Here is a 23,619-nt window from a genome sequence, read left to right as displayed (position 1 = left end):
TTTTCTCCCCGACCCTGTCTCTTTTCCTTGTCAGATTCTACTATAAGCAAACTTAACTGATATGCAGAGAACAATTTGGGTTTATTTTCAGAAGTTTTAATGAGTTAAGACAGCCCACAGAGTGGTCTGAAAAGCACAGATGTTGGCTGAAAGAGGGAGGTGATGAGAGACTGTTGACAGGAGTAGAGAACAGGACCCTTTTTGGCAGTCTTGATCTGTTAGGTTGTCTCATTGCATTTCCTCATTTCACTTTTAATGGGTAAGAGAGCTGTAATTGTCAGGCAGTTGTAATTACTATTGTTAAAAGGTTTTAGGCCTTTTCCCACCAATATCAGTGAAATACAGCTGTCATGCCAGATCTTCAGTTGCGTTACTTGTTTCTGTTAAAAATTACTCTGTAGCAATGTCACTTTTTTTTTTCCTTGTATTAGGTGCGAGAAGCAGCTTACAAGATTTTTCTCCACTCAAATGCTCAGCAGCTGGCTCGATTGGAGGAGTTGCTTGTGAGCCGAAACAGCCTGGCACAGTTGGTTGGCTATGACACCTTTGCCCACAGGGCTCTTCAGGGAACAATGGCCAAAAATCCAGGTAATAAGGCATGTATGGAAGGACATGTAGAGAAGTCAAACATGTAACATATAAGATCAGAGGTTGTTAGTTTCTTTAGTTAAGTTTACACGTACTTCTTCCAGTGAAGGGTTTTATTGCAGTTACATTTTGCTGTATGCCATACTTAGTGGTCACTGTAAATAACAGTACTCCCTGAGGAGGATCTGGTGTTTTAGTTCAGAATTAATGCTCACTCCTTAGATTATGAAGGTGTCATTAAGCTAATGGAATACTAAATACTCTTGAAATAATGTCAATAGAGTAGGTTGTTAAAAAATCTAATGGAATTTTTGTTTGGAATGTTCTCATGTAAATTTAACATCCTTTAGGGAAGAATAATTTCAATATTTTTTCCTTCTAGAAACAGTAAGACAATTTCTGGAGAAGCTTTCTGAGCAGTTGTCTAAAAGGTATGTCTTTTTCACTGAGGGTTTTTTTTTTAACCATACTCTTTATTTCAAGAATAGAGGGACTTGTGCAGTAATAAGTTAGTCAGTGCTGCTTATTATGTGCTCTGATGAAACAAAAACCAAGATTTACCCAAAATTTTGAGAGAAAGAGAAAGCTGTGTGCTTAGAATAAATTCTGTGTCTGTGATCAGAGAACACCCAGGACTGAATGCAAGAAGTGCAGTTAACAGCAAACAAGAAAACCAAGTTGAAGTGTAGAACGCCTCTCCTGGTTGTCTTGCCGTATGCACACCACCATATATTTTGCATCTATAAACAAATTTCCCTATTTGTCCCTCTTGCCACCCTGAACTCCACCAGCACAAAACAGTTCCATCACTGGGTGTATTGTAAGAATGAAAATGCTTTTGAGCTGTACAACCACAGGAAGAGGGACTGAATTTGAAAGTACCTGAATGGCAGAAGCAGAGTGAAAAGGTTTTTCTACTGTTGTATGTGGGCCTGCCATTTTATCTAGTCATTTTATATAGTACTATCAATCTCTGATGATGGACATTTTATTAGGATGCAATATTATCATGTGCTGTATTTCATGGCTCAAAAATCTTTCATTAATGTTTTTATAATAAAAATATTTTTCAGAACTCAAAGAGACTTTGAAATGATGACAAAGATGAAAATGAAGCTCAATCCCCACAATTCAGTAAGTTACATTTCCGTATATGATTGTCTGTTTTGTTTCTTTTAAAAAATATAGTATAAGGTAATCATGTTCTACAATTGCTTCTACTCTAGTGTACAAGATGTAGTAGAATTAGAAACATTCTCTCTTCTGGCTTCAAATGCTTTCTGACTACTTAGTTGCTGTATTAAAACTAAATACTGAGTATGAGAGAGCTGTTGGTTTATACAAAGTGATATTGAGATAACCAGAACATAAAGCAGTGAAAGGGAGTATCACTTTGCTTTGAATTAATTGACTCTTTTGATAAATAAAGGCTCTACTTTAGATTACATTTAAGCCCAGTTTGTATACTACATTGAATGTATCTTAATGCTGTACATATCTAGATCTATCTTTTTATTTGAACTGAGTATATTTCTTCAAATCTGGTATGAAGTCCTATAATATAGTTGAATAAGAAGACCAATCTCCAAGAAATGTTAAAGAAGTTTTCAGTTAAAAAAGTTACCATATGATATATGATTAAGATACATTCATTTTTGGTTTGAGCCCTGTTTCACATTACTTTTCAAAATTCTGTGACTTACTGAAACTACAAAAATATCCAAGTGGAACAAAACTTTTACTTAGGGTTCACTTGTTGTCTGTTATTGTAATTATAAGCTGGAATTCTTTCAGATGCTGATGCCATGGGATCACCCCTATTACAGTGGAGTACTTCGTGCTGAGAGGTAAGCTCCTTATGTTCCTGATTGTAATGTAAATGAATGTCCTTGCAATAAAGGCAAAGAAAGTCCTCAACATAAACAGGATTTCTTTCTTTGAAGATGTATCTCAATATGAAAAAATAAATATTATCTGGTGGAAGAGTTGTTTGCAATATTTTTTTTGTTACTGCTGGAGTGCCTGTACAAGTTTTTGGCTCCTGTGTTGTTTTGCAGGGAAGTATTGGCCCTCTTTGAAGATAAAAGAGGACAAAGCAGTTCGAGAACAGATAGAAAATCCTTATTCTTGTTTTGCTTTTAGTTCTTAACTGGGCTATAGTAATGTTTAAAAACAAATTTTGAGCACTGAACAGCATATTTTAACTTAATTGTGCTTCTTACTGAATGTGCAACTTCATCCTCTTTTGCAGACTTGAAATAGGAACTTCTGTAAATCTTTACTGTTTATGGATAGAATTCATTCTTATCTTTTTTGCGAAGACTGGGAAATAAATCCTTTACACAGACTTAAATAGTACACAGGGCCTTTGCACATAATGAGATGTCAGCTCTGAAAGATGTAAGCCCTGCATGTTGCCTTTATTACATCAGCAGCAGTGGCCTTTGAGGTTTCTGTTGGAAAAGATAATTGAAAGACATGCTCACAAGGAGGTTTAGAAAAAAAAATCTTCCTTCACTGCAGATTTACAGTTTTTTGGTTTTTAAACAAACATAGACTGGATATATCTGATTAAAATAGTAGTTTACTCTGGGTCAGAAAGCTGTGGTAGTATAGACATGGCACGAAAGGGTGTGCCATAAGGGTTAGAGCATTAGGTGTAGAAGGCACTGTGTTTGTTACTTCTCCTGGAAGAGTGTCTTCTGATGCTGATTGTCCTTAGTCTTACTGGTCTTACTGTCCTTCTTAGATCTCCTCATGAAGCTAACCATCTCATAAATGAATTGCTGATGATCACAAGTAGATTATTGTGCTCCTTTTGGCATTAGAAAGAAAAATATTTCCTTTCCTTAGGGGGCTTTGTAAGAGACCCAATTAAGTTACTTTAAGAATTGCATGGTGTCTTTGTGAAGGAAGAGCAGGTAAAACAGACCTAGACAGTGTATCTTTCCTATTTTTTTGTATTCATGCACCAAGGCTGGAAGTAGGATCAGTGTGAAGAGTCTCCTGAATCTGTGTAGGGCCTCCCTGATTACAATCCAGGACTGGGGCCCAATGTTTTTCTCCCTCCAGCTTGGGTAGGACTATTTGTTTCTGGCAGGTATACAAGCATCTACAAGACAGGGGAAAAAAAGTAATTTTCCTTTCCTTTGTGTGCAGAGCTGCTTTGCTTTAACACAAGAGTGTAGATCTTTCACAGTCCTGTTTTCTGCATAATTAGCTGTCTTTGGAAAAAGTGTTTGATCTAACTGCCTGAACAAGGCTTTACATTTATTCTGCTCCTCATATTGTGGGTGGTTAACAGGGTGCTGGACACTGAAAAGTAAAACTCACTTCTCTGCATAGTGAAGAGGACTGTGCTCTATGAGTGAACCTAGGCAGGAGTCAGAGTATTCATACAACAGCCAGAGGATGAGAATATACCTTGTCATGTCTGTGCCCTAAATGCCCTGTTACCCAAATGGGAATCTCCTATCCTTTTTCTTGTATTTGTACTTACCTTGTTTGACCACATCCCTTCTTGAATACCCTGTGCATGCTATGGTATGCTCAGTTCAGCACTTTTGTAACTGAAAGATGAGAACTGTATCTGTCACACAAATCTTCATGCTTGGCTGAAGTTTGACTTTTGGCTATTTGTTGTTACTCTTTTCCTAACTGAGCCAATTATCTCGTAGTATTATATTATTCATCTAAGGAAAAGTGATGTTTTTCTTGGTTGGTTGGTTTTTTCCCATGGGAAATGATGGAATGCTTTTAAAAAAAAAAAAATTAAAAATGTTCTTTTTTTACATTTATAATCTCAATAATTTATTTTTACTTCTATTTTATTTTGCATTTTTTCATCTTGGAATTACAAATTATGTTTTCAAATAGGATGCACTTAACTATTGTGCATTTCTCCTGTTCTTTGTTTAGCCTATTATATTTTTTTTGTTCTCCAAGGGTTTTTCTTTTGGAAGAAATTTACTTTTAGCTTTAGGTCTTTAACAGAAATGTCATGGTTGTATTTGTAGTAGTGCTGTGCACAGAGCATGGCTTATGTATTTGTCTCTCAGGTTTTCGGACTCAGTAGTAGTCTGCATGGTAGGTTTTTGTATTAGGAATTTCTCTTTTCTTCTGCTTAGTAAAACATTTGTGTTGAAATGGAAGCAAATATATGCTTTTGAGTATTCCTTTTGGACTACTGTTGTCACCATGGCTCCAGCTGAAGTACAGACCCACAGTTTCCTAGGTGCATAAGAACATATTTTTAGGTACATAAGATGCAGACTGTCTTCACAGATGTAGGTATAAAGAAACAGACTATGGGGATTCAGTTCTTGATTAAGTAACTCAGCACTAGTGGGTGCAAGAAATATTTATGGGATGGAAAATGTTTACTGTTTCTTAGTTTGGCCTATTCAGCCATTCCTCTTTAGTCCTCCAGATTTTGACCAGCTACATCTCAAATGACACTGAAACTCATGACATATTTTTAATGTGTCTATTTTATACTTGCAGCATGTTGTGTATTTTAAATGTATTTATGTATTTTATCTTCTAAATATACATTTAGTCTTTACTGTAGCAGGAGTAAGGAAACAAATCCTTCACCAGATTTCTAATAACTAGTTTTAAGAGGTACATATTTACTTCTGAAGGATGCCCTCATGCGTTTGGACTGTAGAATTTTGATGCTATTTGCTGTCGCATCGGGTTGGTTTTTGTCGCTTCTTTCCACGGCGTACCGACCGTTGCTGCTGTTCTGTCCCTTGAACAGCAGGAGGCGCTCCAGACTCAAGCCGCAGAGTTGCGGTTGTTCTGTCTAAACCCAGCCACAACAATTTTGTTTCTGTCAGCTTTTTACCAAGTCTTTTCCCTGGAAACTTGATACTACTTCAAAAGTGTAAGCCTCCCGTTGATGGGAACAGGATATTTTACTATTTTTTTTCTCCCAGACTATGTTAAGTAGCCTCTCTGGCTTTAAACCTACACTTAAGACAGTGTAATGCTTTTGTAGCTATAGTTTAAGACGCAGGGCAAATAAATGTCAGTATAAATGTACTTTTAAGAGAAACAGGAGACAAAACTCTGAAATTCATGGTAGTAGTGTCTTAAAAGAAGATGGAGTAATTAGGAGAACCTCAAGAATTTTGGCAGGCTAAGGGTAATAAACCAGTGAATGCTAGAACATGCTTCAGCATCTAACAAGTAAGAAGATGTCTAATATGTATATTATAAAAATAATAATGTTGCATTTTAGTGCAGACAAGTACCCAAGTATTAATTAAGTTGCATTACTTCTCAGTAAGTGCATCTGTAATTCTCAAGGCCCTGATCTTGCAAAGATGTGGTAGTCCTGCTGACTTCTTCCAGGTCAGAGAAAAAAACACAAGAGAAAATCACCACAAAATGCTGTGAGAGACTTTTTGAGGTCAGCCATTTGCCTTGAAGGTAGGATTGGCTGTGCTTAATCGCTTCTGACAAAGGTGCAGAACTGTTTTTGAGAACCATCAGCAGTGAGCTTTGTGTACTTGGTATTGACTTCTGTTTCCTTAACCTGTGGTTCTTGCCAGGCTGGGTTGACTTCTCTGGCTATAATTCACTGTTAGGATTTTTGCTAAAATGTCCCAGATTTTATTCCACTTGAAACTGTGATGTACTTGCAGAGTACTGACTCTGTGCTAGTCCCTTTCTTTGGGACTGCAGAAGGAAATAAGACCAGCCTTGAGGATGACAGATCAATGCAAAAATAAGCTTGTTTCCTGATGTGTAGGAAAGGGAAGCCACCATAATAGCTGCAGGCATTTTGGATTTTAGGGTGCCATCTTAACAGAAATTAGGAATAAATCACCTCCTTTCTTGTTGGGACTGTACCTAGTTTGCTGGCTTCAGGGGAGGGCGGGCACCACTTCTGGGTTTTTTCAGAGGGGTACCAAGGTATGAAAATGTGACTGGATGTTTCACAAGTTCCTAAAAGCTGCAATTAATATTGAGGTTTGCAAGTTACTAGTCAGGAAACTTGTGCATGGCTGCTTTTTGTAAAACTATTTTTATTTTTATGCAAGACTGTTCTCTCTTGGGAATGCCATGTAGAAGTGTAGCCCAGACCCTTTGTGAGACAACTGTCACTCTGTTCAATTTGAAAGCTGAAGTGGAAACATAATGCAAAATATGGGAATATTTTGGAAATGGGAAATATAGGAAATATATATATGGGAAATATGGGAAATACATATATGGGAAATACAGGAAATCTTTCAACCAAAGTGCTCAAAGAGGAGGCGAACTTCCTGTAACAAACTATTTGTAAGAAAGGTAAGGTGTGCCTTCTGTTAAATCAACTAATGTAGGTATAGAAAGTCCACTTTAACTCACCAGTTGCTAAAGCTGGTGGATTAAGCTTTTTGGAGGAAAACCTGAAAGTTATTGAAAAGCATTGCTGTAAAGCAGAATTCAACTTTCAATAATTACTTCTTTATTCAAAATATTGTGGAAGAACAAAGAAAATGTTGATTTGAAAACTAAATCAAATCTAAAAGTTGTATGCAGTGTTGATACCAATATTCTAAAGTACCCCTTGACCTCCTCCAAAATATTCTAGGAAGTACAATTAACAGAAAAAAAAGAAGGAATGTGAAATACAGGTGCTGCTTTATGGTTGATGAGAGTACAAAGGCATTCTATTATTATTATTATTGTTATTATTTTTAAGAAATCCAGAGTCTTCTATAAATCATGGTTTAGAGCCTCCCTTTAGGTAAAGAATTAAGTTTCATAGTCTGGCATGTAATGAAAATTGGAAAGAGTTTTCCTTGTCTTGATCTCTTCAAGCTAACCTGAGGGGTTCATCTCACTTTTATCTTCACTAACAAGATCTTTTTAAGTTTCTTTGAAAGTTTTGACAGGATCTGTTTCATTAGAGATAGTTAACTTTGTCGTCTATATTTTTGTGGATGTCAACAGGATAATAATTTTTCTCACAAAAACCCCCAGAGAGGTCAGGATATATCAGGAACTACATATAATAGCTACCGATAAGAATTTTTGCCTGGCAGCTAATTTGCAATTGTTAAGAGTCTGAATGCTCGTGTTCTGAAGAACAGTGATCCTGATTCAAATATCCCTAATGTTCAATTTTATAAAAAGCATTCTTAATAGAATAGATGAAAGTTACATTGCACAAAACAGTCTTAGCCTTATTCCATAGACACAGCTTAAACGAAAGTGATTTTAAGAGTCTGCATTTTATTTAGACTCAGTGAAGTCATACAAGCTTAGAAATAATTATTTATAATCACATGCTACATCTTTGTTTCTCACAGGGGCACAGCCTTTTTCTTTGAAGCCTGCTGTTCCTGAAGAATAACCAAACCTCATTGTGTCAGTTACCTTCTTTTTATAATCGTTTTTTTAATTGGTTTGGCTACTTTGCTTCTTTTAAAAGTACTGCTGGGCTGCAAACTGTGAAAGTAAAGTATCTGGATTTCTTAAATGTAGTTTATCCTTTAATAAGAAGTAGGAATTTACATTAAAGAAACTACAGCTTTCTTTGATATTTCTACTTTTGTTAGGAGGCTACTGAGATTTCTCTTTGTATTAGCTCACATTCTGACATAGAGTATGTGAGAAAATTTTCATTCTTTCCTGGGCTTTGTTATAAATACAAATGCTTTGGCATTTGAAATCAGATGTTTAGAGTGAATTAAGTTAGTGGAATCTGCAAAATGAATACAGAGCATACCTATTATGTTCAAGTTTGTGTCTATCTTTTATGGTTTTGGACAGGTAAGCATGAGAGTTATGCAATTCTACAGGAGAAACAATTAATTTAAGGTTCATTATTACAATAAAAGGGACCTCCTTGAGTCTTGATTTTTATCTTTCTTAAGTCAAAGCAGCTTAACTGAAAGTTTGGCACAGAGGAAAGTACTCTTTTCCACTGTAGATGAGTTCATGTATATATTTGTTGATGCTGTTACTGATTTGTGCAGGGTGACTGTGTGTTGGTGACTACTTTTTTTCACATAAATGTTATATTTCCTACATCAAAACTAAAAGCAACCTTTTAAAAAGAGATTATTAATATCTAGGCATGTACAAAATCCTTGATTTCAGGAAGTTTTTTAGATTAATCATTTAGATTAATCATTGTTTTCTGATGGGTGTGTGTATGTCTGTAACGGATAGAAGTTTTGATGTTTCCTTTTCCTCTTCTTCCAGAATTACATTCAGATCCTTTAAGTTTCACATAATGGCATAAGAAAACTTATGTGCTCAAGTTCAAGTGTAGTTGGGAAAATCTTTTTATAGCAGTGCAAATTGAAAATACCACAAATCAATCCATACCTGCATTTTTTTTACCGGGGATACACTAGGGGAAATGTTACATGGTAAGAAATCTTTTTGGCTGGAGTTCTCTGCAAAGTTAACACCATAGGAGATCCATCTCTTTTGCCTGCATTTTCAAAGGCATATTCCCATAGAAAATACTGTGCTCTTCATCCTTTTGGGATTCGACTATACAACATGCAGTCCAGTCAGGGAAGCCTAAGTTCCAGGAAGAAGCAAGAGCTCATAGCTGAGCTCTAGACTTGTGCTAGTTACCTCTAACTGGTACCTTATTAATCTTGAAAATGTCATAACATTTGTGTCCACCCTTCTCTGGTGACATGGGTATCCTAAGGCCCAGAACTCACATTTTAAGCAAAAGAGTATCCAGACAGGGTGTTTGATTCTTGCCCTGGCTTGCTTAGCTGCCCTGAATCCATTTTCTTCCTTAGGAAATGCTGTAACCATGTTCCCATGTGTTTGCCAGCTTTGGAGACAGCAATACAATGTTTTTCTGGTGATCTTATTCTGCCATGTACAAAAGAGTCTGTCTGCTCTTCTGGGGCTGCAAATTACAGCATACAAGAAAACCTGTCTTCCATTTCTCCTGTGCAGTAGTTATTGTCACTAAATGTTGTCTGTCTCCAGAACATTAACCTTTTTTCTAGCAGCAGTAACCCTTAGCAGAACCCTTACTGATAGCAGAGTGCCTGTTACTGTAGTTCAGTGTGGGTCATGATAATTTCCTTTCTGATTTCTTTTCCCAAAAATACTTGAGTGCACTTCCTGTTGGAGATAAAATCGTAACTTGTCTGCATAAATGTGGAGGCCACTTGCTGAAGAGTGTGCTTATAATAAATCAGCTACTTCTTGCAGTTTTATTTAATTTTTTTACTATTTGTTTTAAATAGAAGGCCGTACAACTATTCAAGCTCACAATTGATAACAGCTTGGAAATTGTGCATAAAGTGATTCTTAGAATGGTTACTGCTTCAACATGTAGTATAATAAAAATAATTATATGCACAGTAGAGTCATCAACATTTATTAACATGTAGATTAGGAAGATAGCTTTGCTCTGGCTAGTGAGCATTTCAAGGGCAGGCTAAGCTAAAGCACTTTGGAAATTCTGCTCCTTTTTATGTAGAGTCAGTCAGTATCAGCTAATTCATTGACTGAAGTTATACTTTTATTCTGTTGACTGAAAAGTAATGTGCAGTGGAATCCCAGAATCACAAAATTGTTAGGTTTGAAAGAGACCTCTGGAGATAATCTAGTCCAACTCCTTGCCAAGGCAGGAATGCCTTGGTTTTGGTAGGGTTTTGTTGGGAGGCTTTAGTCTGCATTTACAAATACACTTGGTTTCATGTTTAAAAAAAGGGATCAAAGAAGCACCATACACCTGGGATAGAAGATGGGGAACTTTGAATTTTCCCTTTAGCTTCAGGAGAAAATTAATTTTACAGTCTTGGATCAGCCCTCAAAAAGGCTCTGCATCCTACACATACAAGTTCTGTCTTTGTTACTGGGCAATTTAAAATGCTAAAGTAGTGTATTGAGAGAAGTCTTCATCTTAAAGATTTATGTAGACTTTTACAAAATCTGACCCAGGTCAGAGTGTGTTTTGAAGATACAACCTGAGACCCTTTAACAGCATGAGAATTTTTTTGAAAGGACTGAGGGAAGAGAAGATTCAATTGCTGTCACAGTCACAGTCCCCATTGCTGCCAAAAGTTGAGCTACCATGTTTTTAGATTGGTATGAATTTGAATGCCAAAATACTTTGCCTGGGAAATGTGTTCTTGCAGTCCCACTAACATGATGAAGCTGTCAGTAACTGAGGTTGGGTAATCATTTGCTAGCTAACAGATGCTTTTTTTCTTGTCATCTGGAAATAATGAAGTTGCTTATGACTGCTACCATTTGAGTGTCTGAAATAAACCAAGAATCTTCAAGAAGGGAGCATCTACTTTGTAAACTCTTCCAAATACTTTTCTACCCACACCCATATGCCAGATTTAAGTTCTAGAAATCTAGTAGAGATTGCAGCATTTCCTGTTCTGTTCGTTGAGTAATTTTATTTTTGGGGAAGGTTCAAATTTTTCAATTTCTTCCCTTTTCCCCATTGTCGTCTAATCTTACCTAGTCTTACACCTTTAATTTTTCAGTGAGTAACATTGAATCTTGAAGGTGGGGGCACAGAAAAGAGTCAGTCATATGCTTGCTCTTGCCACTGAAAGGCAACATCATCTATCAGTAATAATTCCAGGAACTGAGGTTTTGGTTATAGAACATCAGTTTCAGATAGCTGAGGTTTTGGCTTATTGCTGTTCTTAAGTAAGCCCAAATAGAGAGTTTTCCTGGTGCAAGTTTGGGGTTAGGTTTTTTTCACTTAGAGTTGGTTGTACTTAATTTGTGAAGATAGAGTTCATGTATGAGGTAGGACCAAATTCATAACTTGGGAAATGAATCTGTGTTTTGGTGTCTGGAATGATTACTGCTTAGGGGTATGGACGGGTATTTAGACAAAGATTTTTGAAGATGTATTACACACTTTTTGGAGGAGTATATTTTTTTTTCACTCCCCAGTACTCATTTTGAAGTATTTTTGGTTATTATAATCTGATTGTGATAATTGCATTATATTATGGGTTTTAACCCCTTCTGCATAACTCCTAGGACATTGCATTGGCTAGCAAACAGTGGATGCCAGATAATTCACGGTATAATAATCTCTGCTGACTGATGCCAGGTGTGTCCAGAAGTAAGTTAAGTATTGAGTCTGGAGCATAAGACAATAGTGGTATTTGAGGGTTTTTCAATATCTTCAGCTTTGATTTTTTTTTGCACACTGCTGTAATAGGCAAGGCACAAATGGACAATTGAGATCAGAAGTAGAAACATTTTTGTTTTGGCATTCTGTATAAAAAAAATGTTGTTTTTCAAAACTTTTTTCAGTTTTCCATTGTCAAGAAGAACATTAACACACATCTTTCATTAAATGTGGGAGAGGTTTGATCCTGGCAATGTTCTAACAGAAGGGACTGACATTAACTTTGTGTCATTTCTATTAAAGTGGTTGTTTAGTCAGGACCTCATTGTACTCAAAATGTCAAGATTGTGACATCTTCAAACATTAGCCAGAGTAGGGGGCTAGTTCCTCTGGGGAGTCTGCTTTAAGGCATTATAGTCTGGTACTGCTATTTTTCTGGTGGGGGAGGGGTGGATAAGTATCATGCTTTTTTCAAAGGACAAAACTATTACAGACTGACTTCCTGCCACCACCCCACCCCCTCTCCTCACTTTGGACAGTGACAGTATATTACAAAGTATTTATCAGAAAGCCTTCTTCCCATACTTTTCATCCTGGGGTGGGGTGCATGTTCAAGGAATGCTGAGAATGAGAAGTAGGCATTGATCCTCTCCCTGCAATATATTAGTGTCAGCTGTTCTATCCATGAAGAAATATCATTGCTTTGTCCTGCTAGTACATATCTGTGTATTTGACTGAAATGAAATGACACTTAGTTTCAGAGGTTGTTTTTTTCCACCCCTCCAGCAAACACATTTATCCAGTATTTCAGCTGAATGTGGTAATCCTTTGTGATTAGTATGAAACGTTCTCTTCCTCTGATAAAGCTGGAATCTGTCTCATGCTGCAGCTGTGTGCTCTTAGTCCTAGGTTCCATATGACATCTTCACAAAATTATTGGAGTTGGAAATTTTCTCTGGCGGTCATCTGGTCCAGTCCCCTGCTAAAGCAAAGTCTCCTAGATTTGAGTGTCCATGATCAAGTCCAGGCAGCTTTTCAGTATCTCCAAGTTGCGAGACTTTGTAGCCTCTAAGGGTAACCTGTACCACTGCTTGCTAATCCTCACTGGGAAAAAATGTTTGCTAATGTTAAGATACAACATCTCATGTTCCATTCTGTGCCCATTGCCTCTGGTCCTGTCACTGGGCAGCACTGAGAAGAGCCTGTCTCTGTCCTCTTTGCACGCTCCCTTCAGGAATTTATACTCCTTATTAAGATCGCTCTGAGCCTTCTCTTTCCCAGGCCGAATAGTGTGGCTGTGTCTCTTTTCCTGATGAGCTGAGCACTGGGCACAGCACTTCAACACTGGACACAGTGCTGAGTAGAGTGGAAGGGTCACCTCCCCCAGGCTGCTGGCCATGCTCTTCCTAATGCCCCTGGGGTGCCGGTCACCTTCTTTGTGGCAAGGGTCCCTCACTGGCTCATGTTTAACTTGGTGTCCACCAGGACCCACAGGTCCCTGTCTACACAACTCCTTTCTTGCTGGGTCTGGGTGTCCCCCAGCACATACTGGTGCCTGGGGTTGTCCTCCCTAGGTGCAGGGGAGAACTTTTTGAATTTCTTGGAAGTCCCTGTCACCTCATTTATCCTGTAAGCCTGTAAAGGTCCCAGTGGATGGAAAAAAGACCCTCTGATGTATCAGCCACTCCTCCCAGTTTGGATGACAATTTGGTGTTATATGCCAATGACTGGACCCAGTATTGACCCCTGGAGCACACTGCTGGTCCTTGGCCTCCAAGCAGCCACTGTGGCACTGATCACCCTCTGGGCCCTGCCATTCAGCCAGTTTGCTCTGTCTGCTCATCCAGCCCACACATTGACATCTTCTCTGTGAGGGTCTTATGGGAGACAGTGTCAAGTGGCTCACTGAAGTCCAAGGAGGTAACGTGCACTGCCCTCTCCTTTTCTGCCAGGCCAGTTATTTATCATATTAGGTTATCAAGTTATTTAAGCATGACTTGCCTTTGCTGAATCTATACTGACTGCTCCTGGTGACTTTCTTGTCCTTCATGTAACGACTGGAAACAATTGGAAACGATTTCCAGAGTTAGCTGGTCCATGAAAAAAAATTCTGCTCTTTAGAAAATTTTGAGCAGTCTCTACACCTTTTGATTTTTCTTATTTCTTGTGTAAAAGTTATCTAATTTCATGAAGTGTTTTCAAGGGGCTGTTCTTTAATTTCTTATTATTTTCATGTTCTCTTATCCTGCAGCTGAACTTACTGTTGGGAGTAACATGTTTTAATTTCCTGCAGCTGTGAAAATCTGATGTTTTGTTATGAATGTGAGCTGTTGGTAGTGTTAAATTTTGATTTACTGAAGTGTGTGTTTGTAGTACTGTATCATATGTTTCTTTCTTGGAATACCTTGTACGCTTGTCTCTCTTCTCCCACTGGGCAGGGAGGAAATAGCACAGGAATCATGGATGACACTGGATGTCTGGAGGGGAGGAGGGTGTGCAGGCTTTGCAAATAAGCGTAGATTTGACAGGACTGGTTGAAATGCACCCAGCAAAAAAGCCCTGCAAAGAGCCCTTGTTCACTGAAGCCTCCTGAACTTGTCTTTGGTGTATATTGAGACAGTTCTTTTGTAGCCAGATATTAGTTAAAGAAGCAATTCTTTGAATTACAAATGGAAAGCTCAGCTTACTATTCATAGTGGCATGTAGGATGATAGTACAAGATTTTAAAGTGATATGACAAAAACCAGTTTTAAACTATTGTGGAGGCTGTTATGATTTGCTACCAAAGAAGGGTTATTTTAACAGGTCTTGTAGTCTGTATGCAGGGAGAGAGAGCTTCAGAGCAGAATCAGGAGGTCTGAAGCACTTGGTGGTGTGTTTCAGTTTTCATGGTAACAGTCTGGTCAGAATGCAATCACTGGATGATTCTATAAAAGTGTGGAGACATCTGAGATTTACCTGCTAAAGCCTTCCAAATAGGGCCACTGTTGAAAGTATTGCAATTCTTAGGAATTACTGAGTTAAAAATTCTTAGGATATTCAACACATACCCTTTAATTCTGTATGTCGATCTGAATTTCTGTGGCTTATATGAAAATTACCTCATCTTTTCTGGTTTCTTTTAGAGACTTGCTTTCAGTCTTTTTATCTAACTTGATCTAAAGTGATTTATATCATGCTTATTTCCTTGGGTGTAATGACTTTTTGAGTAAGAAGGAAAGCGTGCACATGGAAGCACACAGTGTATGAATTTAAGTGTAGAAGTTCTTGAAAAAGTGTGTCATTGTGGTAGAGGCAAAATCTGCTTTATTTTCTATATTCTAGTATAGTTTAATATAGAATGGAATACACTGACTTTAGCTTCTTGCATTTGTGGTGTGAAAATAAGCAAAATCTTGTACCTGTGGCTTAGAGGAATAACCCCACCCTGCTGTGCCTCACAGCTCAATGATGCTCATCAGTGAATTGGAGCTGCAGTTGTAAGCAGCACTTTGGCAAATGAAGTATCCCTAGTGGGCTTCTTTTTCAGGTCTTCTTTCTGGGAGTGGGAAGGAAGGAAGGGTAGGTGTGTGGTTCTTTCACAGCTGGTCTGTAACTAAGCCTTTTGATCCCAGGCCTTAAAACAGCATGGTTCTCATCTTTGGTGTCCAGCTATTATAGTCTAGCTGATGCATGTTTAAATTTCAGTGACTGTGATTGTCTAGAGTTAAACAGTCTTTACTCTCAGACCCTAGAAAATGGTATAAAGTAACACTTGGGCTTTGTATGTGAAATGAGGCAAGAGTATTTTTTGCAATTTGGGGTGCACACACAACTATAAGCAGATTCCATTTCTGATTTTACTGTTGTCTCAAAAGAATTGTGTGGCGCTAATCAGCTTCTGAAAGGTGTAATTTCGCAAAGCATTTATTTTCTTGATACACTTGTAGCGTGTTTACTTTTAGGGTCAGAGTCTTAGGGAGTGTAAACCCTTCTACAGACTGCATACATCTCTGAACTACTTTTTGAATGTTTTGTTCATTCTGCTTATGTGCATGCATGCAGATGTATGATGTCTTCCTCTCTATGATGTCTACCTCTCTATGAGAGAGGTACATGCTTCTGTACTACAGCATCTTGAACATAGTTGATTGAGGTTAGGCTCAGGAAGCTGTGTTGGCCATGTTTGAAATCCATGTTGCATACTGAAATTTCCAGGTGGCTTGCAGCTGTAAGATATTTTCAGCATGGTTCAAGAGAGTCCCCAGAGCTTGAGGTGTGATTTTTGTGTGGGAGGTGATTGTGTCTACTTGGTGTTTCTGTTGCTGCAGTGAAAGGCAAGACTGCAGAGTCAGCAGAGCTTACCAGTTGGTTTCCTGCCCTAGCTGGGGATTTGGCTTACATCACAGCCAAAGCCAGCTTGTTTTTCTGATCAGTCACACAATGCAGCCTTGGCATGGGAAAGGCACTTGAGTGCCAGTGGCCTCTTGAGTATCAAAAGCCACTGCTTGGCCACCCACCATGTTGCCATGGTCTGTTTAGGCTACATGTTCACCACATTTCTGAAAATCATAGTCAACGTCTGTTGAATTTGGTATCCAGATTTGAATATAAGAAAAATTGAGGTACTGCAAAGCATTGTGCCTGTAACTTGGTTTCACTATTTGAAAAATAAAGCCAAATATGTTCACTGAGGGTCTTTGGGCTGAGCTGGTATATTTTGTGACATTCTGTGGCTTGAAGGTAAGTACTGTAGTTTGTATAGCTCTGCTGACTGACTGGTTTGGGATTCTTGTATTCCCTTAGGTACAACATTGATCCTGGCTTGTACTGTCCATTTTTCTCTCTTGGGGCGTGCATGGAAGGTTTGAACTCTTTGTTCAGTCAGCTCCTAGGGATCTCTCTCTATGCTGAACAGACAAAGAGAGGAGAGATTTGGTCTGAAGATGTTCGAAAGTTGGTAAGTATTCTTGTTCCCAGCATCTGAAACCAAAGGGAAGATTAAACAAGATAGTGTGTTCCTGTGAGCTATGAATCAAACTTTAAAAGAAAATAGCTTGGTTACCTATCAAAAACACAAACTAGTTGTCTAATTTTAGTTGAAGTTAGACCTCAAGAGCTTTATCACCTCTTTAAGTGCCTTTTGGATGTTTGGTATTTTATGTCCTTAATGATAGCTCTGTGTCAAGGATGCCTGAATCAAAACCAGTTTCTGTTTGGAGATTATTGTTGCACCTTTCTGAATGGGCCCTGTTAGTTTTAGTTTCAATTTGGAGATGACCATAGATGACTAGAATGCTGGAGATGTGTGTCCTACCTGTCATGTGTCTTTACCTCATTGTTTAAATTCTTTAAGTCATCTTTACTTTGAGATTGATTTTTACTTTATTTTTTCTGCCCTCTTTTTAGGGGAGGGTGGAAATCAAAACTTGGGCAGTAACTTACTCATCAGGTTCCCAGGTTCCTCTGTTGTCTTCCTACATTTATTTATTGCCAGATCTTCTCCACTGCTCTTCTATCCTCAGCCTCCAGCAAGAGATGCTGTTCTTTATGTACTGTGGGTCAATTTATAATTACTCCTTACTCTTTCTATTTTTATTTCTGTTGTAAATCAGCTTCTGTTTGTCATTTATGGGCTTTTTTATCACAGAAAGTACTTTTATTACTAATCTGTGACTGGCTAGTTTTGAGTGAAATGCAGAAATGTCTGTAGTTTGAGATAGAAGATGTGAATATTGTCCATGTATTTATTTTCAATTAAAATTAAGGACAGATTTTATATTAATTATTCCCAGTTTGTTTTTTCTTCATTATAAGTCTTGAGGTTTGAATATTATGTCTTCAGTTTGCAATTTATCAGTGCTTTCACTATGAAAATGATACACTTTTTTTCTTCAGGCTGTTGTTCATGAAACTGAAGGTTTGCTAGGGTACATCTATTGTGACTTCTTCCAGCGGCCTGATAAACCACATCAGGTAACATTTATGATCTGACTTCAGTTTGGGTTTTATATAAGTAATGACTGTAGCATTAGTGCTATTTGTGTTAAATATAAATTTAGTAAAACTTGCCTCATTTTAAAATAAATTTAAATAGGGAATGTCTGTAACTTCATGTGTGGGTTCAGGTAAAATATTTTTTAGAGCAAGCTTTCATTTAAAAAAACACCCAATCGGCTGAGCTCAGACTCTTTGTGGTACAGAATAACAGGTGTTATGAAATTGTCATGGTTTGATGCTGGCACAATGCCAGTGCCCCCATGGAAATGCACCTTCCCCTAATAAATGCTGTGAGATGCGATCAGGAACAGAGCAGAGCAGGCCCAAGCTTAGAAATAAAGGAGAAAGAACTTTATTAAGCTACCACTATAATAAAAGATACACACTAAATCCAGAATGGAAACTCTCCAAAACATTGGGGCTCAGTCACTACCTAGTACCACTATATTTGCAATAGGATGCAGTACAGTAGACACTTCACTCAGTAGAAGCATCTGCATATTACCACCTTTAGTGAGGTGGTGAGTGAACAAACTTTAAATCTACATTAGTTTAATATGTAACTCTTGTTTTGCTAGTATTTCACAATATACTAGTAGTTCTGTGTAGTATATTTTATAAAGAAGTTGCTGCTGAAGGCGGAGGAGAAAATTTAATCTCTACATTATAGATTTGACACATCAGTAAATTTCTTGTCACTAGTGATATCTGTTAGAAAGTTTGAATAGTTTTGATAATTCTAAAACATAAATTATTTTCTAAAAGCAACACAGTCTTTCCTTTACAGAATAAAGTAATTTCTTTATGAATTTGAAGTATATAGTAAGGATGGAGAAACAGTGTTGTTCAAGAGCAGCACTGAATTCTACTCATGTAACTGAATATATATTCAGATTTGATTTAACAGCTTAGTTTAATTTAATCATTGTTTTAGTATAATTGATATAATGACATTGGTTGTCCATGTTTGCTTTTACCTTGAAAAGGACTGTCACTTTACAGTTCGAGGAGGGAGGCTAAAGGAAAATGGAGAGTACCAGCTACCTGTAGTTGTTCTTATGCTGAGCCTTCCCAATTCAGCAAGGGGTGCACCAACGCTACTAAGTCCTGGCATGATGGAAAATCTCTTCCATGAAATGGGACATGCTATGCATTCTATGCTGGGAAGAACTCGGTACCAGCATGTCACTGGTAAGAAAGCTATAATAGTGATTTTTTTGTTTTAGTCAAATGTTTAATTTCCAGAAAAAAGGAGTAGATTAAAAAAAACAATTAAAAATAGACAGAACAAAACAGAAGAATAAAAGGAGTATGAACCAAAAATCGTTGTCGTGTTAATAGTTCTATACCCTTGATGATTTAACAATACAGTATCAGATCCGCAGATGTTATGTAGAACTCAACAAAACAACACTTGCCTATTCTTTTTCTAATAAGGATTAGGTGTTTGTATCTCTTCTTTATGTACTGTTGATCTTTATTCTGTTGCTGGTATCCACGCTTTCAAGTTTGTCTTATGTGGAGTTTATAATCATTGGAATAGTTGGAGGTTGGGAAATAGGTTGTACCTACTGTAAAACCTCATTGAATCCTTGGTTGAAAATGGCTTAAGAAAGTGAATGAAGGAAAATTAGTGAATTAGGTCTTTCAAAGAGTAGTGAGGGTATTGGCTGGCAGGTCTCTGGCTTCTATAACCTTCTGCAGTTGTGGCAAACAGGTCAAAGACCCATGTTGGCTAAGGCTGCTTGGCATGTTACTTTTTTAACCTGTGGACAGCTTGGTATATTCTTTTCTGTAATAGTGTGCTGGAACTCTCAAGTGCAGTAGACATTTATTTATTAAAAAAAAAAAAGACAAACAAACTACAAAATGTGTGAGACTGTGAATCCCTTGTCTAAAGAATTATTTTTTAATGTATTTTACCATTTTTATGCTAATGATATAACGGGGTGTTAATGTTAATATTTTATCAATAGATACCTTTGCACCCAGTGGCAAAATACTCTTTTTTTACGTTGTCCATTTAAAATTAAAGTTGACTGAACTATTTTATAAGTCTGTCGTTACTGGACATAGTTAAAACAGATGAACACTGCATAATTCCTTCAGTATAAGCTCTGTATAGTCTTTGGGACAGCTAAGGGCTCTCTCCCACTCCTTCCACTCATATAGCCTTGCTCATCTTGAGCTACAGGAATACTTATATGCCCAAAATAGCTGCTTTGGTGTGAGCTCTCCTCTTGTGCTGAATCATGTGTTTCTGCATGTCAAACTCTTGAAGGGGCAGGAAGTGGCTAATTTTGAGGCTCAGATTTTCCAGGAGTCCCTGTGTATGGTTTCTGTGTTGCCTTAGCTCCAGGCAGTCCTGCATCCCAGAGGATTTCACTCCAGATCTAGCATTGCAAAAGCAGCATTGGAGGTTGGAGGTCAGTGGTGTTGTTTCTGCAGAGAATCCTTTTTTAATGGATTTGGAATGTGTAAAAATCAAAGGGCTCGTCCCAGGAATGTCTGTTAGGGGCTGTCTGCTCTCATGGAACCTGAGGGTGGTAAAGTATGGAAATAAGATGACTACAGGCTGTTGTGAGCACAAAAAATATGACATTCTAGTTGAGATGAGCTGAGTAATTTGTCATCTTTCCTGCTCTCTCCTGCCTTACTTTTCTTTAATTCAGAACTGCACAGTGCAGATCATGCATTTTCAGACTATAAGGAGATTTTTGCTACCAAATGGATTTTTCAGCAGTGGTGGACAAACAGAAACACAGAAGTGCATATAGCTAATGTGTCTGTGAAAAGGTTCAGTGTCATTTGAAATGACATCAGAGCTGTATCTAACAGCAGTAAGTATTAGAATGGTAAAGGTACTGGTGAAAGCGGGCATGTTCATTTTGTGTGTATAGTCTGAAGGTGAATTGAAACTGCAGCAGGTACAGAGAACTAGAATGGTTTCTTAGACTTTATCTTGCCTTTGGATAATGATGGCTCAGAGAGAATATAGTTTCTCTCAATTTAGTATGATAAATGCTATTTATATTAAAGAGCAGTATCAGTCTGAATCACTGAGTGTAAACAGATTATAAGTTAAGATTAAAAATTAGAGAAAGGTTTATAGAGGTCAAAGGAGTGATTTTAAAAATCAGTCTTCAAATAAAAGTAAAAGCAGACTGGAATTTAAGACTGATTCTGACTGTTGACATTGTTTCTGGCAGACAGGGATAGAGGTGATGACCCAGTGGGTCCACTATGAGAACAACAATTTTTCCATTGTTAACTTTAATATAGAAATCAGAAATTCAGCTTTGATTTGGCAGTGTGTTACACTTTTTAATAACTTCCATTGGGTAAGCTGCTGATAAAGATTAGAGTAAATAAGGTTTTTGGGAAAGTGCTTTTTGAAAATAGTAACAGCTGAGGTATTACCTCATTGCACTTACATAGAACATGTCTTCAATCTGCAAGAGTGTTCCTTGAATGAATGACTTGGTATCATAAAGTGAGGTTAATATAAAGCATAAGTAAGCTCAGCAAACAGATGGAAGCTAAAACTTGTAACTGTGAATGGGATTAAGGCATAGTTTTATTTACATTGTAGTTTAATTTAGGTTTAGGATACTTAAATAGATTTGGTGTTTCATGTAGGGCCAGTTTGGATACAGTCTGGTTTAGTTTAAAAAGGGTGTGATCCAGAGCTTTATAAGGTGCCTCACCCAGCTGTTCAAATATTTTGTTTTACTTTGTGATTTATAGTAAAATGTGTAGGATTATAATGAAGCTTTTCTGGCAGTATGTACAATAATGGAAATAAAATATTGACTTAATAAATGAAAGAACATTAAAGTTCACCAAAAGTCCAAACTGAAAGTTGCAAAACCTTTTGGGAAGAGTTAACTATTTGTTAGTGAAAATAGCAGATGCTAATGTGTACAATTATTCTACCTCTAGGAACCAGATGTGCTACTGATTTTGCTGAAGTTCCCTCAATTCTGATGGAGTACTTTGCAAATGACTATCGAGTGGTTAACCAGTTTGCAAGGCATTATAAAACAGGACAGGTAGGGAAAAAATGTAAAATTTTGAAAATAGGAATAAATGTATGTAGGAAAAGAATCATCTTTACATGTGTTATTAATGAATAATGTTTAAAGTAGAAATAAACAATGGATAAAGTTATTTTAGTATTACAATTTCAGTTATTCAAAAAAAATGTTAATATTATCATTGCAAAAAAAGATAAATGTAATCTGTGGAAGAATACTAGATTCTTATATCCTAGGTTCCAATTACATACTTAAAACTTTCAGCCTTATTTTTTCCTACAAGGTATAGTAGGTGAACAACTTCTGTGTGAATCAAGTTGTTTGGAATAATTTAATATAATTACAGGTAAGTTATGACAAAAATAGCATTTGTTATTGAACTCTTTCAGGTCTGTCTTAATGTAAAGCTCAGGTAGCCAATCATGGATGGAAATGGAAATGATCTGCAGTGGTTCAAAATTTCCATTTTTAGCATAGTGTAGGGCAGTGAATGAAATATTTTGTGCTGAAAAACATACTGCTCTATTTAGGATTATATTGGTATTAGTTAGGTTCTGTGAGTTGTGAATTTCTGCATTAAAACTCTGTTGCCCTTCTTACATGAAATTATTCTTTATCAGTCCATTGCAGGGATCTGCTTTCTGTGGGGTGTTTGGAAAGCAGTTCTCTTTGCAGCAAGGTGACTTTTGGTGGTCACTTTAAGACATGGTAATAGAAAACTATTTATATTTATACAGACATTTCAAAAATTCCTCCTAAGTTGTGTAGTGTTACACTTCATTGGAGCTTTTTATCCAATACTAAGCATTCAGTGCATTTCAGTATTATGGAAGTAGAATTATATTTGCTTCCATTGAATCATTAGGAAAATATGTTGTTTAACTTCTATTTTAATAGATACTGTCTGAAAAATTTGCTCTATTTTTTTTTTTTTTTTTTTTTGCAAGAGAGCAATCCTTTCTGAAGAATTGATTGCATTAAGAAAGGTCTCTTTGAAATCTGGGAGTTAAACTCAGTTCAGGAGCATTGATCATTTATCTATTTGAATCCACATAGAGAAATATGACTTTCTAATGTTCCCTATAAAGTTCATGTAGTGTTTAAACAGCATGGAGTTAATCTAATTGCATATGAGTTCAGAGAATGAGCTTCACTAAAACATCTGAAAGAGATTTGTGGAACATTATTTATGGCTTTGTATTTTCAAAATGACTTGACAAATCTAAACCATGTTTAGTTTCAGTGCAAAAGCTAAGAACCAGACACTCTGTCCCATTTGGCATTTCCATAAACTACTTCTGTTTATTGGTGGTGAAATCTTCCCCTTTCAGAGAGCAATTGAGAGAGAGGGTTTTATGTAAAAATCCAGTCTTGAAGAGGGCAAGAATGGATTATGCTGGAATATGAGAAGAAGAGCCTGAAACTGCTCTGTGGCTCTTGAGAGCGTTAGATGGCTTCCTTTTAACTGCTTTTTTAAAATTTTAGAATGCATTTTTAAGCCATTGTCCAACATAGGTAAATCTGCTTTTGCTTATGTTGGTTCATCTAAGCTGATTTTAAGAATCTGATATCAGATTTCTATGTTTGTCATTTAAATACAAATAGATTGAAGCAATTTTCTGTTGTGTATATGTTATGAAGTACTTTGACTTGAAAATCCCATTTCTCTTACATTTTCAACTTCACAAAGATCTTTTTGGGGCTTAATTTCTCTGCTTGTTCCCTGATTAATTCTTCTGTTATATGTGCAAATAGGAAACTTGATTTTTTTGTTTGTTTGTTTGTTTTTTATTTATTTGAAAAAAAAAAGAGTCCACTTTAACTCCTTTTCAAGGGGAAGTAAGGAAGGTGCACAAAAATGGTAAAATGTGAAAATTGTGAAACCATTTAATCAATATGTTGTTCTCTAAGAGAACTTACATTAATTTT

At 37.0% G+C, this 23,619-nt stretch overlaps 1 protein-coding gene across 1 annotated transcript in view; it reads left to right on the top strand.

The window, feature by feature from the left end:
* Positions 1–23,619, top strand: part of MIPEP (mitochondrial intermediate peptidase) — a 65,060-nt gene that overhangs the window by 10,334 nt on the left and 31,107 nt on the right. The window contains exons 7-14 of the mRNA XM_053971796.1: positions 432–588; positions 971–1,019; positions 1,662–1,722; positions 2,383–2,435; positions 16,460–16,613; positions 17,552–17,629; positions 18,640–18,844; positions 21,596–21,705. Coding sequence (XP_053827771.1) covers positions 432–588; positions 971–1,019; positions 1,662–1,722; positions 2,383–2,435; positions 16,460–16,613; positions 17,552–17,629; positions 18,640–18,844; positions 21,596–21,705 — 867 coding nt within the window. The remainder of the gene's footprint in view (positions 1–431; positions 589–970; positions 1,020–1,661; positions 1,723–2,382; positions 2,436–16,459; positions 16,614–17,551; positions 17,630–18,639; positions 18,845–21,595; positions 21,706–23,619) is intronic.

The sequence above is a fragment of the Vidua macroura genome, chromosome 2 (genome assembly GCF_024509145.1).
Source record: "Vidua macroura isolate BioBank_ID:100142 chromosome 2, ASM2450914v1, whole genome shotgun sequence".
Classification (NCBI taxonomy): Eukaryota; Metazoa; Chordata; class Aves; order Passeriformes; family Viduidae; genus Vidua; species Vidua macroura.
Note: the sequence above shows the minus strand (reverse complement) of the source record. Positions and strands in the feature narration are given on the sequence as shown.